General features: G+C 40.6%; 1 protein-coding gene across 2 annotated transcripts; it reads left to right on the forward strand.

Moving 5' to 3' along the window:
* Positions 1-359: 359 nt before the first annotated feature.
* Positions 360-15,598, forward strand: vrk3 (VRK serine/threonine kinase 3). Of its 2 annotated transcripts, none has more exons than XM_017303832.2 (16): positions 360-469; positions 1,613-1,797; positions 1,881-2,015; positions 2,148-2,252; positions 2,391-2,531; positions 3,564-3,716; positions 8,637-8,680; positions 8,826-8,892; positions 9,114-9,198; positions 9,278-9,380; positions 9,472-9,564; positions 10,326-10,458; positions 11,656-11,773; positions 11,861-11,919; positions 13,449-13,589; positions 14,593-15,598. In XM_017303832.2, coding segments are annotated over exons 2-16 (1,563 nt in total). In that variant the 5' UTR covers positions 360-469; position 1,613; the 3' UTR covers positions 14,595-15,598. The 2 variants fall into 2 exon arrangements, with proteins under 2 accessions (XP_017159321.2, XP_008403628.2); XM_008405406.3 differs by having other exon boundaries at positions 361-469; positions 2,145-2,252.
* The last annotated feature ends 256 nt before the right edge of the window (positions 15,599-15,854 follow it).

A 15,854-nucleotide genomic window follows, 5' to 3' on the forward strand; every position in this document is an offset into this window, starting at 1 on the left:
TTTAAGTACATGTTTTTTAATAGGCAAATGCCACCTTTCACCACTTTCTGCATAGAGAAATACAATGATGGAAAAAATACTTAATGTTTTCATCTGTAATTCAAAATGTTTCTAATATGAAAGTTAAATTTGCGAGTTTGAGTTTGACCCTGTTTTGTATTATATTTTAAATACAAAACTTGTATTGTTTAGAAGGTTTTAATTTGATTCACACATTTCAGAACAACATTATGTGGTAATAAATGAACCCCTGTGGATGGATAACCGAGGAAATTACAACCGGAGCGGGAACATTGTGAGTTTTAACCGTTTAACCGTTGTGAGCTGCAGCTGAAGCCCGCCTGTATCTCCAGAATATCCCGGCAGGGGGCGGCATATCTGCTCCACCATTTGACTTGCAGCACTATTTGATCCCGAGAAGAAGAGTTCCAAGCGAACCCAAACAGAACGGTGGAGTTGAGTTTAAAAGGTATCTGAAATGTTTCTGATATGCTTATGCAAGATTTATGAGACAGTTTTAGTAAATCGTACAAAATTATAATGTGTTAGAAGTAAAACTCGGCAGTGAGCTGAAGTTACAAGCGTATTTATTGCTGCTATTTATGTCTTTCTGAATGTTTGTTAACCTAGCTGAAGTTACAAGGTAAAAAAAAAGAGGAACTTTGAAATAAATTAATTTAAAACACACAGATTTTGGTTTTGGTGTGTTTTATATCTGTAAAATGGTACCTGTTTTATTTATCATATAGTTAAACGGTGAGTATTGTTACGACGGCCAAATATGATCACATTATGTAATACGAATATTATCTAATAAGGTGGACCTGTTTTCCAAGTAAAATGTAACCTGTGAGTAGAGCTTAAATATCAAATATGATTTTAAAGCAACATTATCCTAAAACATACAAATCTGCAGTTGTAGTCTCCTTGAGAATATTATTCCTTTGTAACTATTTTACTTGTTTGCCGATGATGCAGCAAACAATCTAAGATTTTAAAAAATCTGAGTGCACAAATTTAAATTTAACCCAATTTTCTCTAATCCACATTTAAAACTATCTTTACAGACTCAGTTATACAGATGTAACCACCGAATGTTTACAGGTTGTTGTATAAGCAAGTTTTATTAATGTTAATCAATTTTATATTTGGAAACCAGATTGGATGTGTTCAGCTTCCAAACTTGTTGGAACACCAAAAAGTATCAAAGTTTCACTCATTTGACCCAAACTGTTCCCTTTAATGAAAACAAATTCATCAGGATTTTCATAAATCATCGCAATTCAACTGGATTATAAACTGGGAGGTACTGGAACACCGGGCCCGCGCTTACGCATGAATTATATCCAAGTACCTAAAACATAAATGTAAAAGCTGGTTTGAGATTCCTGTTGTCAAATTTGACATTAAAGCTTTCATTGGGAAACTAACTTTTATCTTGAAAAATAATTAGAATTTTTAAAAATCATAACAAAAACATTTATGTAGATGAAAAGATTTGAGTCTGATATTCATTCAGTGAGGAATGTACAAAAAAAATGTAATCTGTAAAGTTAATTCCTGCATGAATCTTTAGTTGGCTTACTGATGACCTCTGTGTTTGCCCTTCCAGGATGCCTTTCCATTTTTGCCCACAATGTGGGATGAAGCTACAGCCTGATTTCAGATTCTGCCCATCGTGTGGAGACAAACTTCCCAGCTCTCCAGATGAAGCTGGACTCAAGATTTCAGCTGTCTCTTTAAAGGACGAAACAAAAACAGCTGAAACTAACTCAAGCCCTCCTTCGACTTTGACCTGTGAGCCAACAGTTGTTTGCAAAACCCGTCAGTGTTGTCTGTAAATGCAAGTTTTTAGGATTGTAAATATTTTCATTCTGCAGCCCCGGTCCGTAAAACTCCATCTCCACTTTCACCTCGATCTTCTCTGAGAAGGACCCGTAAAACCCAGGAGCAGGAAACGCCTGCCAAACCCACTGAGCCTTCATCATCTCCAGTCAAAAATGACAAGACTAAAGGTAAAAAAAATTATAGAAAAATGGTAAGAAATGGAAGAGAAATTATAGTTTTAGCTGCACTTTCTGACCAGGAGGAGGAGAGAGTGAGAGTTTGTGGTCCTGAACCTGAAAATTCTTGGTTTGTTTTAGCAGTACAGGATGTTGGGAGTCAAACATCTGATAAAAAGAAGCAAATCGGCACAGTCAAAGCTAAACCAGAGGCTGGATCACCTCCTGCGGTGAAATCTCCTCGACAGGGTGAGCTAAAAAAAAAAAACTGCTTAATTTATCTATTTCTACACAGAGTACAAAAAATTTAAAAGTGCACATACTTTTGCAGCCACTGCAGTGATGCAGACAGTTAATAGAAAGTTCACATTTTCTTCATTTTTCCAGTCAGGGGAAAAGGGAAACTTTCGAGCCCCGTTAAAAATGAAGCAGCAGCAGCAGCAGCAGCTGGAAGGATCGCATCTGATGAAACGGCAACAGAGGAATCAAAGACGGAGCGCTCGGTTTCCTTCAAGTTTCTATCGAAGAGTAAGCTGCACTTATTCACTTCTATGCTACCATCATTAAATCAAACAGTGTAGTATTTTCTCCTGTATCATATTTGTTTTGTTAGTTGTTCACAGAAGATATCAGACTTATTTGGAAAAAAAATGTTGCTAGACTGAGAGCTGGAGACTGCAAGAACACAAAATCTTACCAAGGATTTTTGGTCTAATATCTAATGAAAATATCTTAGTATATTTGAAATAAGACAAAATTAACTTAGAGGCAACTTTTCACCGAGATATGGGAGCTTGTTTGAAGTCAATAATTCCTCAATATTGATTTTTAAAACGTCCTAGTTTCACAAATTATTTCACTTATTATTAACAATTTATAATATTAGAAAAAAGTCTGCCAGTGGAACTAAAACTTTTTAAATCAGCATTAAGCTTCTCTTTCTTGCTGAAAAGTTACTTGTAAGTTAGTTTTGCCTTATTTCAGGTGTATTTGCACCAGAGGCTAGGTCAAAAGCAACTGGTAAGATTTTGAGTTTTTGGAAATAGTCTGTTGCTCTTTTAAGTTTTCTCTACATAACTATTGGTTCTGACATGGCAACATGATAAGGAATGGTTGCAATAAAGATGTGAATAAGCAAAAAAGTATAAGGAAGGACACTGTAATAAAAGAAAATACAGAAAGTAAGTATGTCACATGTACATATTCCAGTTTTAAAAATGCTTTTATTTTTATTTTTTGTATTTTTAGCTTTTTCTTAAAGATATTTATTTATTCTAAATCTGTTTACATATCATCTGGTTTAACTGTTTTTGATTTTTCTATGGAGTTCCTGTTATTGATGGAAAATAAATAAGTGAAGACTTTAGTGGAGAGATCAGTTTCTAATCTTTCTCCTTGTTGTGCATTAGATTTTTTTTTATTTGTCTGATTTTGTTTGCTTTATTTGCTATTTTCTAAATTGATGAAGAGTTTGGTGTAAATTACAACATACTCAGTTACTTAGATGTTTTTCCTTCCAAGCTTTATAATTATTCATGTCTTATGTATATCTATAAACAGCAGTAACAGGAGGGTGGAGCAAATCGAAGAAGGCGAAGCACGCGTCCTCGCCGGAGCCGCTGCCGGAAGGAGAGCAGCTGACGGATCAGTTGGGCAAGACGTGGAAACTGATCAAGCTGATTGATCAGAACATGATAGAACTTCTGTACGAAGGTGAAATAATCTGATGTTAAAAAAAAAAGGTATCAGTAGTTGAAAAGTCTTTTTTTGCAGGCGCGTTTGTTGCCTTCCTTTGTAAAGATTTATACGAAGCCTTAGAGTAAATTAATCTTCTATTGCAGTTGAATAATTTCAAATTCTCAAATCTAAAAAAAACAATCCAGCTTTTACTTTGAGTACATTTGAGTGCATTAAGAAATTGTTATGTTTGACAGAATTAATGTTTCTCTTCAGCTCATTGTGCTGCTATTTATACAGGAGAGATGGCAACCTGTCCAGTGAACCATTTTTTCCTCCGGTATTTTATTTTTATATAAAATTATTTCAAAGAGTTTATGATGTCATGTGGATAAGCAGGCCCACAGCATCACCAATCCAGTTAAACAAACTTCATACGTTTATGTAAGATGCCATTTGGTCAAATACTGTAGATTAGTTTACAGTGGAAATAAGTTACATTAATAAGTTGGTAGTTAAGTTCATAATTCGCAAATTGTTTGACTAAATTCATGCTAAGAATGGCAAAAAAAAATTGGGTGAAAATTGATCAGCGTGTGAGATTTGTATTACAAACGATCTTCGTCATGTTGTATTTGCAGAAATATGGCAGAGTGAGCACTCTTAACAGCAAACTATCTGTGACGTATATTTCTCCGGTAACCATGTCAACAAGAATTTGGGCAGTTAAGGAGAAAGTAAACGGCTCGTGAAAAATGTACTCACGTACGCTTTCTGTCTTCGAAAACTTTCGTCTTTTTTTTTTATTTTATTTTTTTTTTACAAAAATCCATTTATAAAATATCTTAAATTAAAAAAGTAGAGCTTGTGTGGAGACCTTTAGTTGTTCGCTGGCTGTCCACAGTCACGTGTTGTAACTCCTAAACAACCTGTTAGCACGTAGCTCTATGATGTAGATGTGTCCAGTGGTTGCTATGGAGACTGAGGTAAACCACTAATTGTTTTAGACTTTAGTCAAAACTTATTGGCATTGAAAAACTTTATACGAATATAATTTTATTCTCTGGCATGTATTGGTATTTTAAAAAATGGAGTTAATTATAATTAATTAGTTACAGCTTCTAATTAATTTAATTCATCTTTTTAGTCTGATTTAGACTACAAATCTGGATGTGTCCATGTCTATAAAGACTGACAGTTGGACATTTAAGACAATATTTAATTAATAAAAGGAAAGAATTTCCGGATAAAATACTTTTATTAGAGTTTGATTAATGTCACGTATTTCAGTTGATTATTTTAATTCCGTTTTTATGTGCAGCTTTTATGGAAAACTAATAGCTTTGTAGCTGGTTTAGAACGGCATATATTTATAATTTTCTGATTCCTCATCACACACTGTTTGTGCTTAAAGTGTTTAGTTGTTCTGTTAAATGTAATTATTGAAGTTCTTCATCCATCCATCCATCCATCCATCCATTTTCTTCCGCTTATCCGGGGTCGGGTCGCGGGGGCAGCAGCTTCAGAAGGGAGGCCCAGACTTCCCTCTCCCCAGCCACTTCTTCCAACTCCTCCGGGGGAATCCCAAGGCGTTCCCAGGCCAGCCGAGAGACGTAATCCCTCCAGCGTGTCCTGGGTCTTCCCCGAGGCCTCCTCCCGGTGGGACGTGCCCGGAACACCTCACCAGGGAGGCGTCCAGGAGGCATCCTTACCAGATGCCCGAGCCACCTCAACTGGCTCCTCTCGACGTGGAGGAGCAGCGACTCTACTCTGAGTCCCTCCCGGATGACCGAGCTTCTCACCCTATCTCTAAGGGAGAGCCCAGCCACCCTGCGGAGGAAACCCATTTCGGCCGCTTGTACCCGTGATCTCGTTCTTTCGGTCATGACCCAAAGCTCATGACCATAGATGAGGGTGGGAACGTAGATCGACCGGTAAATCGAGAGCTTCGCTTTTTGGCTCAGCTCTCTCTTCACCACGACGGACCGGTACAGCGCCCGCTTCACGGCAGACGCTGCCCCAATCCGCCTGTCGATCTCCCGCTCCCTTCTTCCCTCATTCGTGAACAAGATCCCCAGATACTTAAACTCCTCCACTTGAGGCAGGACGACCCCCCTGACCCGGAGAAGGCACTCTACCCTTTTCCGGCTCAAGACCATGGCCTCGGATTTGGAGGCACTGAGCCTCATCCCGGCCGCTTCACACTCGGCTGCGAACCGCTCCAGTGAGAGCTGCAGATCACGTTCCGATGAAGCCAACAGGACCACATCATCCGCAAAAAGCAGAGATGCGATCCTAAGGCCACCAAAACGGATCCCTCAACACCTCGGCTGCGCCTAGAAATTCTGTCCATAAAAGTAATGAACAGAATCGGTGACAAAGGGCAGCCTTGGCGGAGTCCAACTCTCACCGGAAACGAGCCCGACTTACTGCCGGCAATGCGGACCAGACTCTGACACCGGTCATACAGGGACCTGACAGCCCGTATCAAAGGGCCCGGTACCCCATACTCCCGGAGTACCCCCCACAGGGCCCCCGAGGGACACGGTCGAACGCCTTCTCCAAGTCCACAAAACACATGTAGACTGGTTGTGCGAACTCCCATGCACCCTCCAGGACCCCGCTGAGGGTGTAGAGCTGGTCCAGTGTTCCACGACCAGGACGAAAACCACACTGCTCTTCCTGAATCCGAGGTTCGACTATCCGACGGACCCTCCTCTCCAGGACCCCTGAATAGACCTTACCAGGGAGGCTTAAGAGTGTGATCCCCCTGTAATTGGAGCACACCCTCCGGTCCCCCTTTTTAAACAGGGGACCACCACCCCAGTCTGCCAGTCCAGGGGAACTGCCCCGATGTCCATGCGATATTGCAGAGTCGCGTTAGCCAACACAACCCCGCAACATCCAGAGCCTTAAGGAACTCCGGGCGGATCTCATCCACCCCCGGCCCTGCCACCGAGGAGCTTTTTGACCACCTCGGCGACCTCGTCCCCAGAGATTGGAGAGCCCAGCCCAGAGTCCCCATGCTCAGCTTCCTCAACAGAAGGCATGTTGGTGGGATTGAGGAGGTCTTCGAAGTATTCCGCCCACCGGCCCACAACGTCCCGAGTTGAGGTCAGCAGCGCACCATCCCCACTATAAACAGTGTTGGTGCTGCACTGCTTCCCCCTCCCGAGACGCCGGATGGTGGACCAGAATCGCCTCGAAGCCGTACGGAAGTCTGTCTCCATGGCCTCTCCAAACTCCTCCCACGCCCGAGTTTTTGCCTCAGCGACAACCCGAGCCACATGCCGCTTCGCCTGCCGGTACCTATCAGCTGCTTCTGGAGTCCCACAGGCCAAAAAGGCCCGGTAGGACTCCTTCTTCAGCTTGACAGCATCCCTCACCGAAGGTGTCCACCAACGGGTTCGAGGGTTGCCGCCGCGACAGGCACCAACAACCTTGCGGCCGCAGCTCCGATAGGCCGCCTCGGCAATGGAGGTACGGAACATGGTCCACTCAGACTCAATGTCCCCCACCTCCCCCGGAACGTGTTCGAAGTTCTGCCGGAGATGAGAGTTGAAGCTCCGTCTCACAGGGGACTCCACCAGACGTTCCCAGCAGACCCTCACTACACGTTTGGGCCTGCCAGGTCTGACCGGCTTCCTCCCCCACCACCGGAGCCAACTCGTCACCAGGTAGTGGTCAGTGGACAGCTCCGCACCTCTCTTCACCCGAGTGTCCAAGACATACGGCCGCAAATCCGATGAGACGATGACAAAGTCAATCATCGAACTGCGGCCTAGGGTGTCCTGGTGCCAAGTGCACATATGGACGCCCTTATGCCTGAACATGGTGTTCGTGATGGACAATCCGTGACGAGCACAGAAGTCCAACAACAGAACACCGCTTGGGTTCAGATCGGGGGGGCCGTTCCTCCCAACCACGCCTCTCCAGGTCTCACTGTCATTGCCCACGTGAGCGTTGAAGTCTCCCAGTAGAACAAGGGAGTCCCCAGGAGGGGCACTCTCCAGTACCCCCTCTAAGGACTCAAAGAAGGGTGGATAATCTGAACTGTTCGGCCCGTAAGCACAGACAACAGTCAGAACCCGTCCCCCACCCGTAGGCGGAGGGAGGCTACCCTCTCGTTCACCGGGGTGAACCCCAACGTACAGGCGCCCAAATGGGGGGCAACAAGTATGCCCACTCCAGCCCGGCGCCTCTCACCGTGGGCAACTCCAGAGTGGAAGTACGTCCAGCCCCTCTCAAGGAGACTGGTTCCAGAACCAGAGCCATGCGTCGAGGTGAGGCCGACTATTTCTAGCCGGAACCTCTCAGCCTCGCACACTAGCTCCGGCTCCTTCCCCACCAGAGAGGTGACGTTCCACGTCCCAAGAGCCAGCTTCTGCAGCCGAGGATCAGACCGCCAGGGTCCCCTCCCTTGGCTGCCGCCCATAGCACAATGCACCCGACCCTTTGGCCCTCGGACAGGTGGTGAGCCCATCGGAAGGGGGACCCACGTCTCCTCTTCGGGCTGAGCCCGGCCGGGCTCCGTGGGTAAAAGCCCGGCCACCAGGCGCTCGCCATCGTGCCCACCTCCAGGCCTGGCTCCAGAGTGGGGCCCCGGTGACCCGCGTCCGGGCGAGGGAAAACGCAGTCCAAAGTTCGTATTCATCATAGGGGTCTTCGGGCTGCACTTTGTCTGGTTCCTCACCTAGGACCTGTCTGCCTTGGGTGACCCTACCAGGGGCATAAAGCCCCAGACAGCATAGCTCCTAGGATCATTGGGACACTCAAACCCCTCCACCACGATAAGGTGGCAGCCCAAGGAGAGGCTTGTGTTGAAGTTCTTCAACACAAGCATATTGTTTAGCTTCTTAATCTGCAGCTGATTCTGTATGGACACTGACAGCATGAAAACAAACATCAGGAGCTTGACATCAGTGACATTCAGTAATATTTCTTTGTACTTTTCAGTGGCTCAACCCAATTCAGAAGAAGCCGATCACATCCTCAAATTGGTCAGTGGTTTTCTGAGTCCTCTATTCATACATTCATTAAATTTTTTAGCACACTGTGATTTTAATTGCACATCTTGTGAAGCTTTGTTAATGTTAATTTTACAGTGAAGAATCAATGTAATCAAACTAATTTTCTCAATTTTAGGGAGCTAAAGATGGGAGAATCTTCAATGAGCAGAACTTCCTACAAAGAGCTGCTAAATCTGCATCAGGTAGGAATTTATTATGGGTTGATAGCAGATTTACTGTGTTGCCACTAAGGTTTCTGCCTGTTTTGATTATTTTACAGCAGACTCATGCTTCATTGTGATTTGTAAACCTTAGACAAATCTGTCATTAGCTTTCATGTTCATGTGCGATCAGGTTGTAAACAGAGTGCTAGACGTGACATGTTGCGTGATGATCTTTGTATTAAAACTTGTTTTGTCTGTAGTGGAAAAGTGGATCAAGCAGAACAAACTGGATTTTCTGGGGATCCCCACCTGTGTTGGTTTTGGACTTCATGCAGACCTGTACAGGTGTGAATTCAGTCTCCATTTTCCCTCTTTTGTCAGGGCGTTTTACACTGAATCACATATTTCTCATTTTAAATTGTAGGTTTCTGATTTTCCCAGACATGGGCTGCTCCCTCCAATCCATCTTAGAGGAAGAAAACGAGCTTCTCTCTGAGAAGGCCGTTCTCCAGCTCGCCTGTAGGATAGTGAGTGTCATCCTGTTGGGCAGAAGCTGCCTTTATGCACTCAGGAAAAAAAAAAAAGTTTTCTAAAATGTGACACGTCTGCTCCTTTCAGCTTGATGTGCTGGAGTTCATCCATTCCAAAGAGTACGTTCATGCTGACGTCAATGCTGAGAACATCTACGTCAAGTCTGGGCAGAAATCAGAGGTGAAACAAAGCGTCTCGGTGGGAAACTTTAACCTGTGGAACCTCTGAGGAACAAAACCAAACAAATACACATAAAAAAACCCCAGAAAAAACTAGAAAATTGTCATTTCCTGCAAAAATGTAATATTTACTGAATACAAAACAGTTTTGTGGCAAAAGGTATACACAAAAAAGTGGAGGCACTGAGGAGCCTGAATTCCTAAAGCATTCACACTAATAAAACTAGAAGGCTTAGAGATTCAGCCATTTTTGTGGCTTTTTCTGATTTCTGTTTTGTGTTTGTAAATTGTGAATCAGGTCTGTTTTGAAGTTTATATATACCAATAATAATCATCATAATAGTCATAGTTTTATTTGTTTAGTGCTTTTCTAAGCACTTTGTCACTTTGCAGGAACCATCAAAATACTATCATACAAAATTACAAAAGGAGAACCTTAAATACATATCATGTTAAAAAAAATTGAATAAAATATGTGTATCTATTTATATAACAATAATATAAATATATGTACCAATTTTACAATATTATAGATGTGAAGTTTTATCAAAATTGTTTTATTTATTCTTCAAATTAATTTTGTTTGGGCCAAAACGTATTTTTCCCCTAGACATTTATTGGTGAGTTCTGTTATGCTTGACCATTTTCCTCTCCAGTAACTGGAGTGTGTGTGTGTGTGTGTGTGTGTGTGTGTGTGTGTGTGTGTGTGTGTGTGTGTGTGTGTGTGTGTGTGTGTGTGTGTGTGTGTGTGTGTGTTGGTAGGTGTACCTGGGAGGATACTGCCATGCCTTCAGGTACTGTCCAGGAGGCCAGCATGTGGAATACCGTGAGTCCAGCAGAATGCCACATGAGGGCGCCATGGAGTTCATCAGCCTGGACACGCACAAAGGAGCAGGTGTGTTTTATTTTTATTTTTTACAAAATACTGGTACTACCCGACTTTATTCCACATTAACTGCAGTTGGGTCTTCTTCCTTACATTCTGTGATTGTGTCCTTTCCCCCATGTCTTTCTTTTATTTTTTCCTTCTCTCTTTTTCTTTATTTCCTTTTTTCTTTCCTTCTTTCTCTCTTTGTTTCTTCTTTCCTTATGTCCTCTCTCATTTCCTACCTATTTTCATTCATTTTTTTTTTCTTTCGAGCCATTTCTGTTGGCTTGTTTCCTCATATTATTTCTTCTTTAATCCTTCCTTCCTTGTGTATTCCTTTCCTTTTTAACTGAATTATTTTCTTGTGGTTACCTTTCTTTATTTCCTGTATTCCTTCCTTATCTTTCCCCCCAGGGTCTAGCCTTCCTTCCTACTTCTGTCCTACTTCTTTTCATCATTCTTCTTCCTTTATTTCCTGTGGCTTTCCTCCTTTATTTCCTTCCCTTCTTGTTTCATTTTAGTCTTATTTCCTTCATTCCCTTTTTGTGTTTGTCCATCTTTATACCCTGTTCAGGTCTAAGTGGTTCATTACCATCATGTCCAAGATGTAACAAAGAACCACATCCTGTCAACCATTAGAAAGATTTCAAAGTATTTTTGTATTGCTAAATGGTACTACACACTTTAACAATTAACATAAAAACCAAATATAAATCCACAAATTTCTTCCTCATAACATGTCAGAAGTGCCATAACTGAAACCACTTGAAAAGCTCATTTATAATAGAGGTGGGTTGAAGAAGAAGTGTAGTGCAAGCTAATAAGTCTCCACAGAAGTGATCTTAAATCTTTTTTTCAAAGTTGGTAATGCTTTTGGGGTTAAAAAAATGTTTTCACCTGAAACATTTTAAATTAAATTACAATCAGAAGCTGGTTTGTTTAAATCCTGTTTGAAAGTTGTTTTTTTGTTTTTTTTAACTACTGGAGTATTAATGCAACATTGTGAGATTTATTTTCCTTCCTCCAGCTCTGCACCCACTCTCCATCTGGTCATTTGGCAAACATAAGCATAGATGTGATTTTCCTCTTGCTAATATAATTGTGATGTTGTGCAGATTCTTTAATGCAACAATCAATGAACAGGCTGGTTTCTGCAGATGAGCAGTGTTGTTGTTTTTTTTATTCCATGAATGGAGGTAAAGTATGAACATTGCTGTGTTTCAGCCCCGTCTCGTCGCAGTGACCTGCAGTCTCTGGGTTACTGCATGTTGCTGTGGCACACGGGAACGCTGCCGTGGTCCGAACTCCACCATCCGAAGCTGGTGACCGCTGAGAAACAGAGGTAAAGAAAGAAAATACCCAAAAACTTTCATCCTACCTTTAGCTAATTACAAGAAATATAAAAAACTTTTGACATATTTTCTGCCAGGTATATGAAAGACGTGAGAGCCCTGCTGAGAGACTCCTTTGGGAAGAGGGAAGTTTCAGGTAAACCGAAAATGAACCGACACCCAAGTTTTTGACAAAGACCGATGCCATTTTGCCCATGTCGATATTTTTGGTGTTTAAAAAACATGGAAAGAAAAGTTATAATTTTTGCCATTTTTTGGCTGCATAAAGATTGCCTATGCTCATGTCCCTTTAAGACACTACAGTCTGTAGTCACGTGATCCAATCCTGTCCAATGGACCTTACCCAGCTCCGCCCAGAAACAACCTCAAAAATCCCACGTGGCTGCATGTCTCACAAACAAAGCCTCTCGGAGCTTAGTGTCTATGTAAACATGGCGTCTTTCATTTCGACTGACTCTGCAGAGTATTTCTGTTAGTTTAGCATTTCTGCCGGATTTTCACAAAATATCAGCCATGACAATGGACAGGGGAACCAACAAGTTCATGTCATCTTTTTTGGACGACATCAAAGTGTTTGAGCCACGTGATGTCTCCAACATTGGTCGCATCACAGCGAAAAGCTACTGGTCGATAAGGAAAACAGCAGATCCTCACACCCTCAGCATAAATATAGCTGTGGACAAGATCACTGATGCCTATTGTTCTTGCAAGGCTGGGTAAGTCGGGCATTCATGGTTTTGAGGGTTCGAATGTGCCTAGGACTTATACACTGTACTCGGTGCTAGCGTGGCTAACACGATTACAGTTTAGTAAAAAGCCTTCTCAGGTAAAATAAAATCTTTAATGTATGTCAGATACGACACACATTGCATATTGATCTGTTCAGCTAACGTGGCCCCTGTGGTAAGGTACACAAGTGTCAAGAAGCGGAAAAAAACAGCGAAGTTGAGAAAATGGAGGAAATTTCAAACGTAGAAGCAGCTCTGAGGAGAAATAAAAAATGCGCCATCAATTGTTTGGCAACATTTTGGTCGCGTTAATATTTTCCGTCTTTTTTTTTTTTTTTTTGAATGGTGAAAAATCTAAAGCTCATCCTTGTTATCAATTTATCGTTATCAAGGTGAAGTGATCAATATATGATATTGATTTTAGGCTATATCTACAACAGGCCCTTGTAAATAGAAAAAAATAGTTCTTTTCCAAGAAAAACTTTAAATATATATATATTTGGTTTTTTTTACAAATTCTAGAACAAAAGTAAATTTCTGTTTGAAACATTTCAAATTTATTCTTAAAAAATAAAAATCCTACATTTTACAGAAAAACTTTGTAAATTTGTGAGTTTAAAAGTTTAAATATTTCAACTTTTGAAACTAAGAAATGTTCGGGGGTTGTTTTTTTTTTTTCAAAACATTTCTGAGATAAATTTCTAAATGTGAGGGGTTTTTTTCTGACAAATTTTCATAACCAGAAATTCTTTGGGGGTTTTTTTCTAGGAAATTTCTGAGATTAATCTAAACATTTCAGTTTCTTGGTGGAAATTTACTCCTCTTTTTTTCCCCATCTACAATGGCCTTAAAGTGCTGTCGCACCAATCACACTTGTTTTTTTCTGACTAGATCTGATGGCCTGCTGTTTGTTTATACCCGTTTGTTTTTTGTGTAGGAGCATTTCAGAGCTTCCTGACAGCAGTGATGTCTCTGCAGTACACAGAGGAACCAAACTACTCCAAGCTGAAGTCTGAACTCAGTGCTGCCCTGCAGCAGCTGGGCGGCTCGGTGGAGCAGCCTCTCAATTTACCCATATGTAAGTAACTCCACCTGCAGCCCGGACTGAAAACGCCGGTACTGTACTGCAGAGATAACTACAGTATCTCTGTAGTTACTTAGATTAACACCCACAACAAGGAGCTTTTTAATCTGGTAGATCAACATTAAGTAGTGCATGATTCCAAAGTGGAAGGATACATGATGGTGCTTGATTTTTTTTTTAACCTTTTGTTTTATAAATATTGTATTCTGTGAACACATCAGCATCAGATTGTTATCAGTAGCAGTCTGTGTTCTGCTACTGATGGTAATCTCATGCTGATGTATTTATTACAACTGTTTTTTTTTTTTTCTTAGCTTGGCCTTAATACTTCACTGTGGTTTTTAGCCCTCTAAACAACTAATTACAACTATCTTTTCAGAAAGATGCAGGAGACTGTTTTAACTCAATAATTTCTTAATATTGATAAAACCAGAAAAGAACTAGTTCCAGCAGCAGATTATTTCACTTTTTTCCAAGAGAAATAATCTGCCCACGGAATTAATATTTTTAAGAGAATATTGACTTAAGACAGTGTACTGTAACTCACAGAAAAGTCACTTGTAAGATATTTGCAGTAGAAATTACACCAAAACACTTTGTAAGATTTTGTGTTTTTGCAGTGTAGGATCTACCACTTTGTAATTAAATATCAGCAAAAATCAAGTTGTTCTATGAAGGAGTCAAACCAGCAAAGAAAATAGTCACATGCTTATTATATGATATAAATTAGACTTCTCACTTTCAGGTTAAAATGATCAACAATGTCTTTATTGTGCTGTTTATTTAATTGCTGCGTTATAGAAGATAATTTCTGGGGATTTGATGAAATAGTTATTTTAATCTGCTTGGTGTTTTTACAATAAACAAATTGATTATTCAAAACTCTAAAAATGTAAATAAATGGCCTGTCAGATTTGTGATTTCTTTAATGACACATTTAAAGCAGTTTTATAGAAGTAAACGCATTGAATCATTTTTTTGTCTCTTTCTTTCACAGAATCCAGACTTTGGAGGAAACCTGATTGTTGGTTTTAATAGCTGAATTTTTATCTGTGATAGCTTATCTGTGATAGCTTTCGAGGCACTGAATCCTGAACAGTTCAAAGTTTTTGGTCAACATTTCAAGCAGTAACCATTATTGTGAGGTTTCTAACATAACCTGAACTGGTTTTAAATTCAGGAAGTTGTTGACACTGCTGGTTTAATGTGACGCCGCTCTAATGAAACTTCATCAGGTTGGGGAACTTTTGCTTTGCTTTTTGTGAGTTTTTTTTTTTTTTTTACTTCTGAATCTTTCTGAATGTGAATAAAGGATAAGGTTTACTGCTTTCTTTACATTATCGTTCTTGCTGAACATCTAGTAGTAAGTTAAAATAGTTTTAAACCAAATAAACTGAATTTCTTGTTTAAAATATTTGTTTTTCACTATGTTGCACATTTGATGGATACTTTATATTCTTGTATTTAAAATATTTCCCTCTTACAGGTATGTTTGTTTTGACTTTGTTACTTCTGCAATAGCTTCTTACAGCCGCTCACCTCCAGCCTAGATACCCGTCAGCAGCGGCTCTAACCCGCCTGGTAGAAACGTTAAGGAGAAGCAGAGCGAACAGTCAGCAGGTGGTACCGGGTGGTACCGGGGCTTTGAGCTGCCTTGCGGTGACAGTCTCAGTACCGTGTCTTATATCAGGATATCTGATATAAAGTCAGACATTCTTTATATCTGTCGGTGGGACCGACTCAGACTGCCTGTAGCGAACCGGGCATCTAGCAGCCTGATTAAGTTATAGTCAGAAGTTTTCTCTGCAGCTGAAATGTTTCTGTGTTTAGGGGCAAAGGCAGGTTTTTTCCCGCTATTGTGAGGACTATTATAAAAATAACAAAATGCTACTAAGACAAACAAGGGTTGGCTGTAAATGTAATGTTTACTTCATCTTTTTCTACAGCAGAAGTTTTGTCAAAAAAGCGTAACAGGCTAAATTTCAAAATGTTGTAAAAACTTTTTATTTTTTATTTTTGAGGTAAAACTTTTTTCTTTTTTAAATAAATATCTGTGGGGCAAAGAAATAGTCCACAAGCATCCTCAATTCAAACACATTCACTTAAATTTTCACTTTATGGTACATGTTCACATTTTTTATTGACTATATCAAATATATTTTAAATTTAACTGAAGATATGACATAATACAATATATAATATTCAATACATTACGAAGACTTAAATCTTATTGTATAGACTGGATCATCAAATCACTAC

This window comes from Poecilia reticulata, chromosome 3 (genome assembly GCF_904066995.2).
Source record: "Poecilia reticulata chromosome 3, P_reticulata-male-v2, whole genome shotgun sequence".
Lineage (NCBI taxonomy): Eukaryota > Metazoa > Chordata > Actinopteri > Cyprinodontiformes > Poeciliidae > Poecilia > Poecilia reticulata.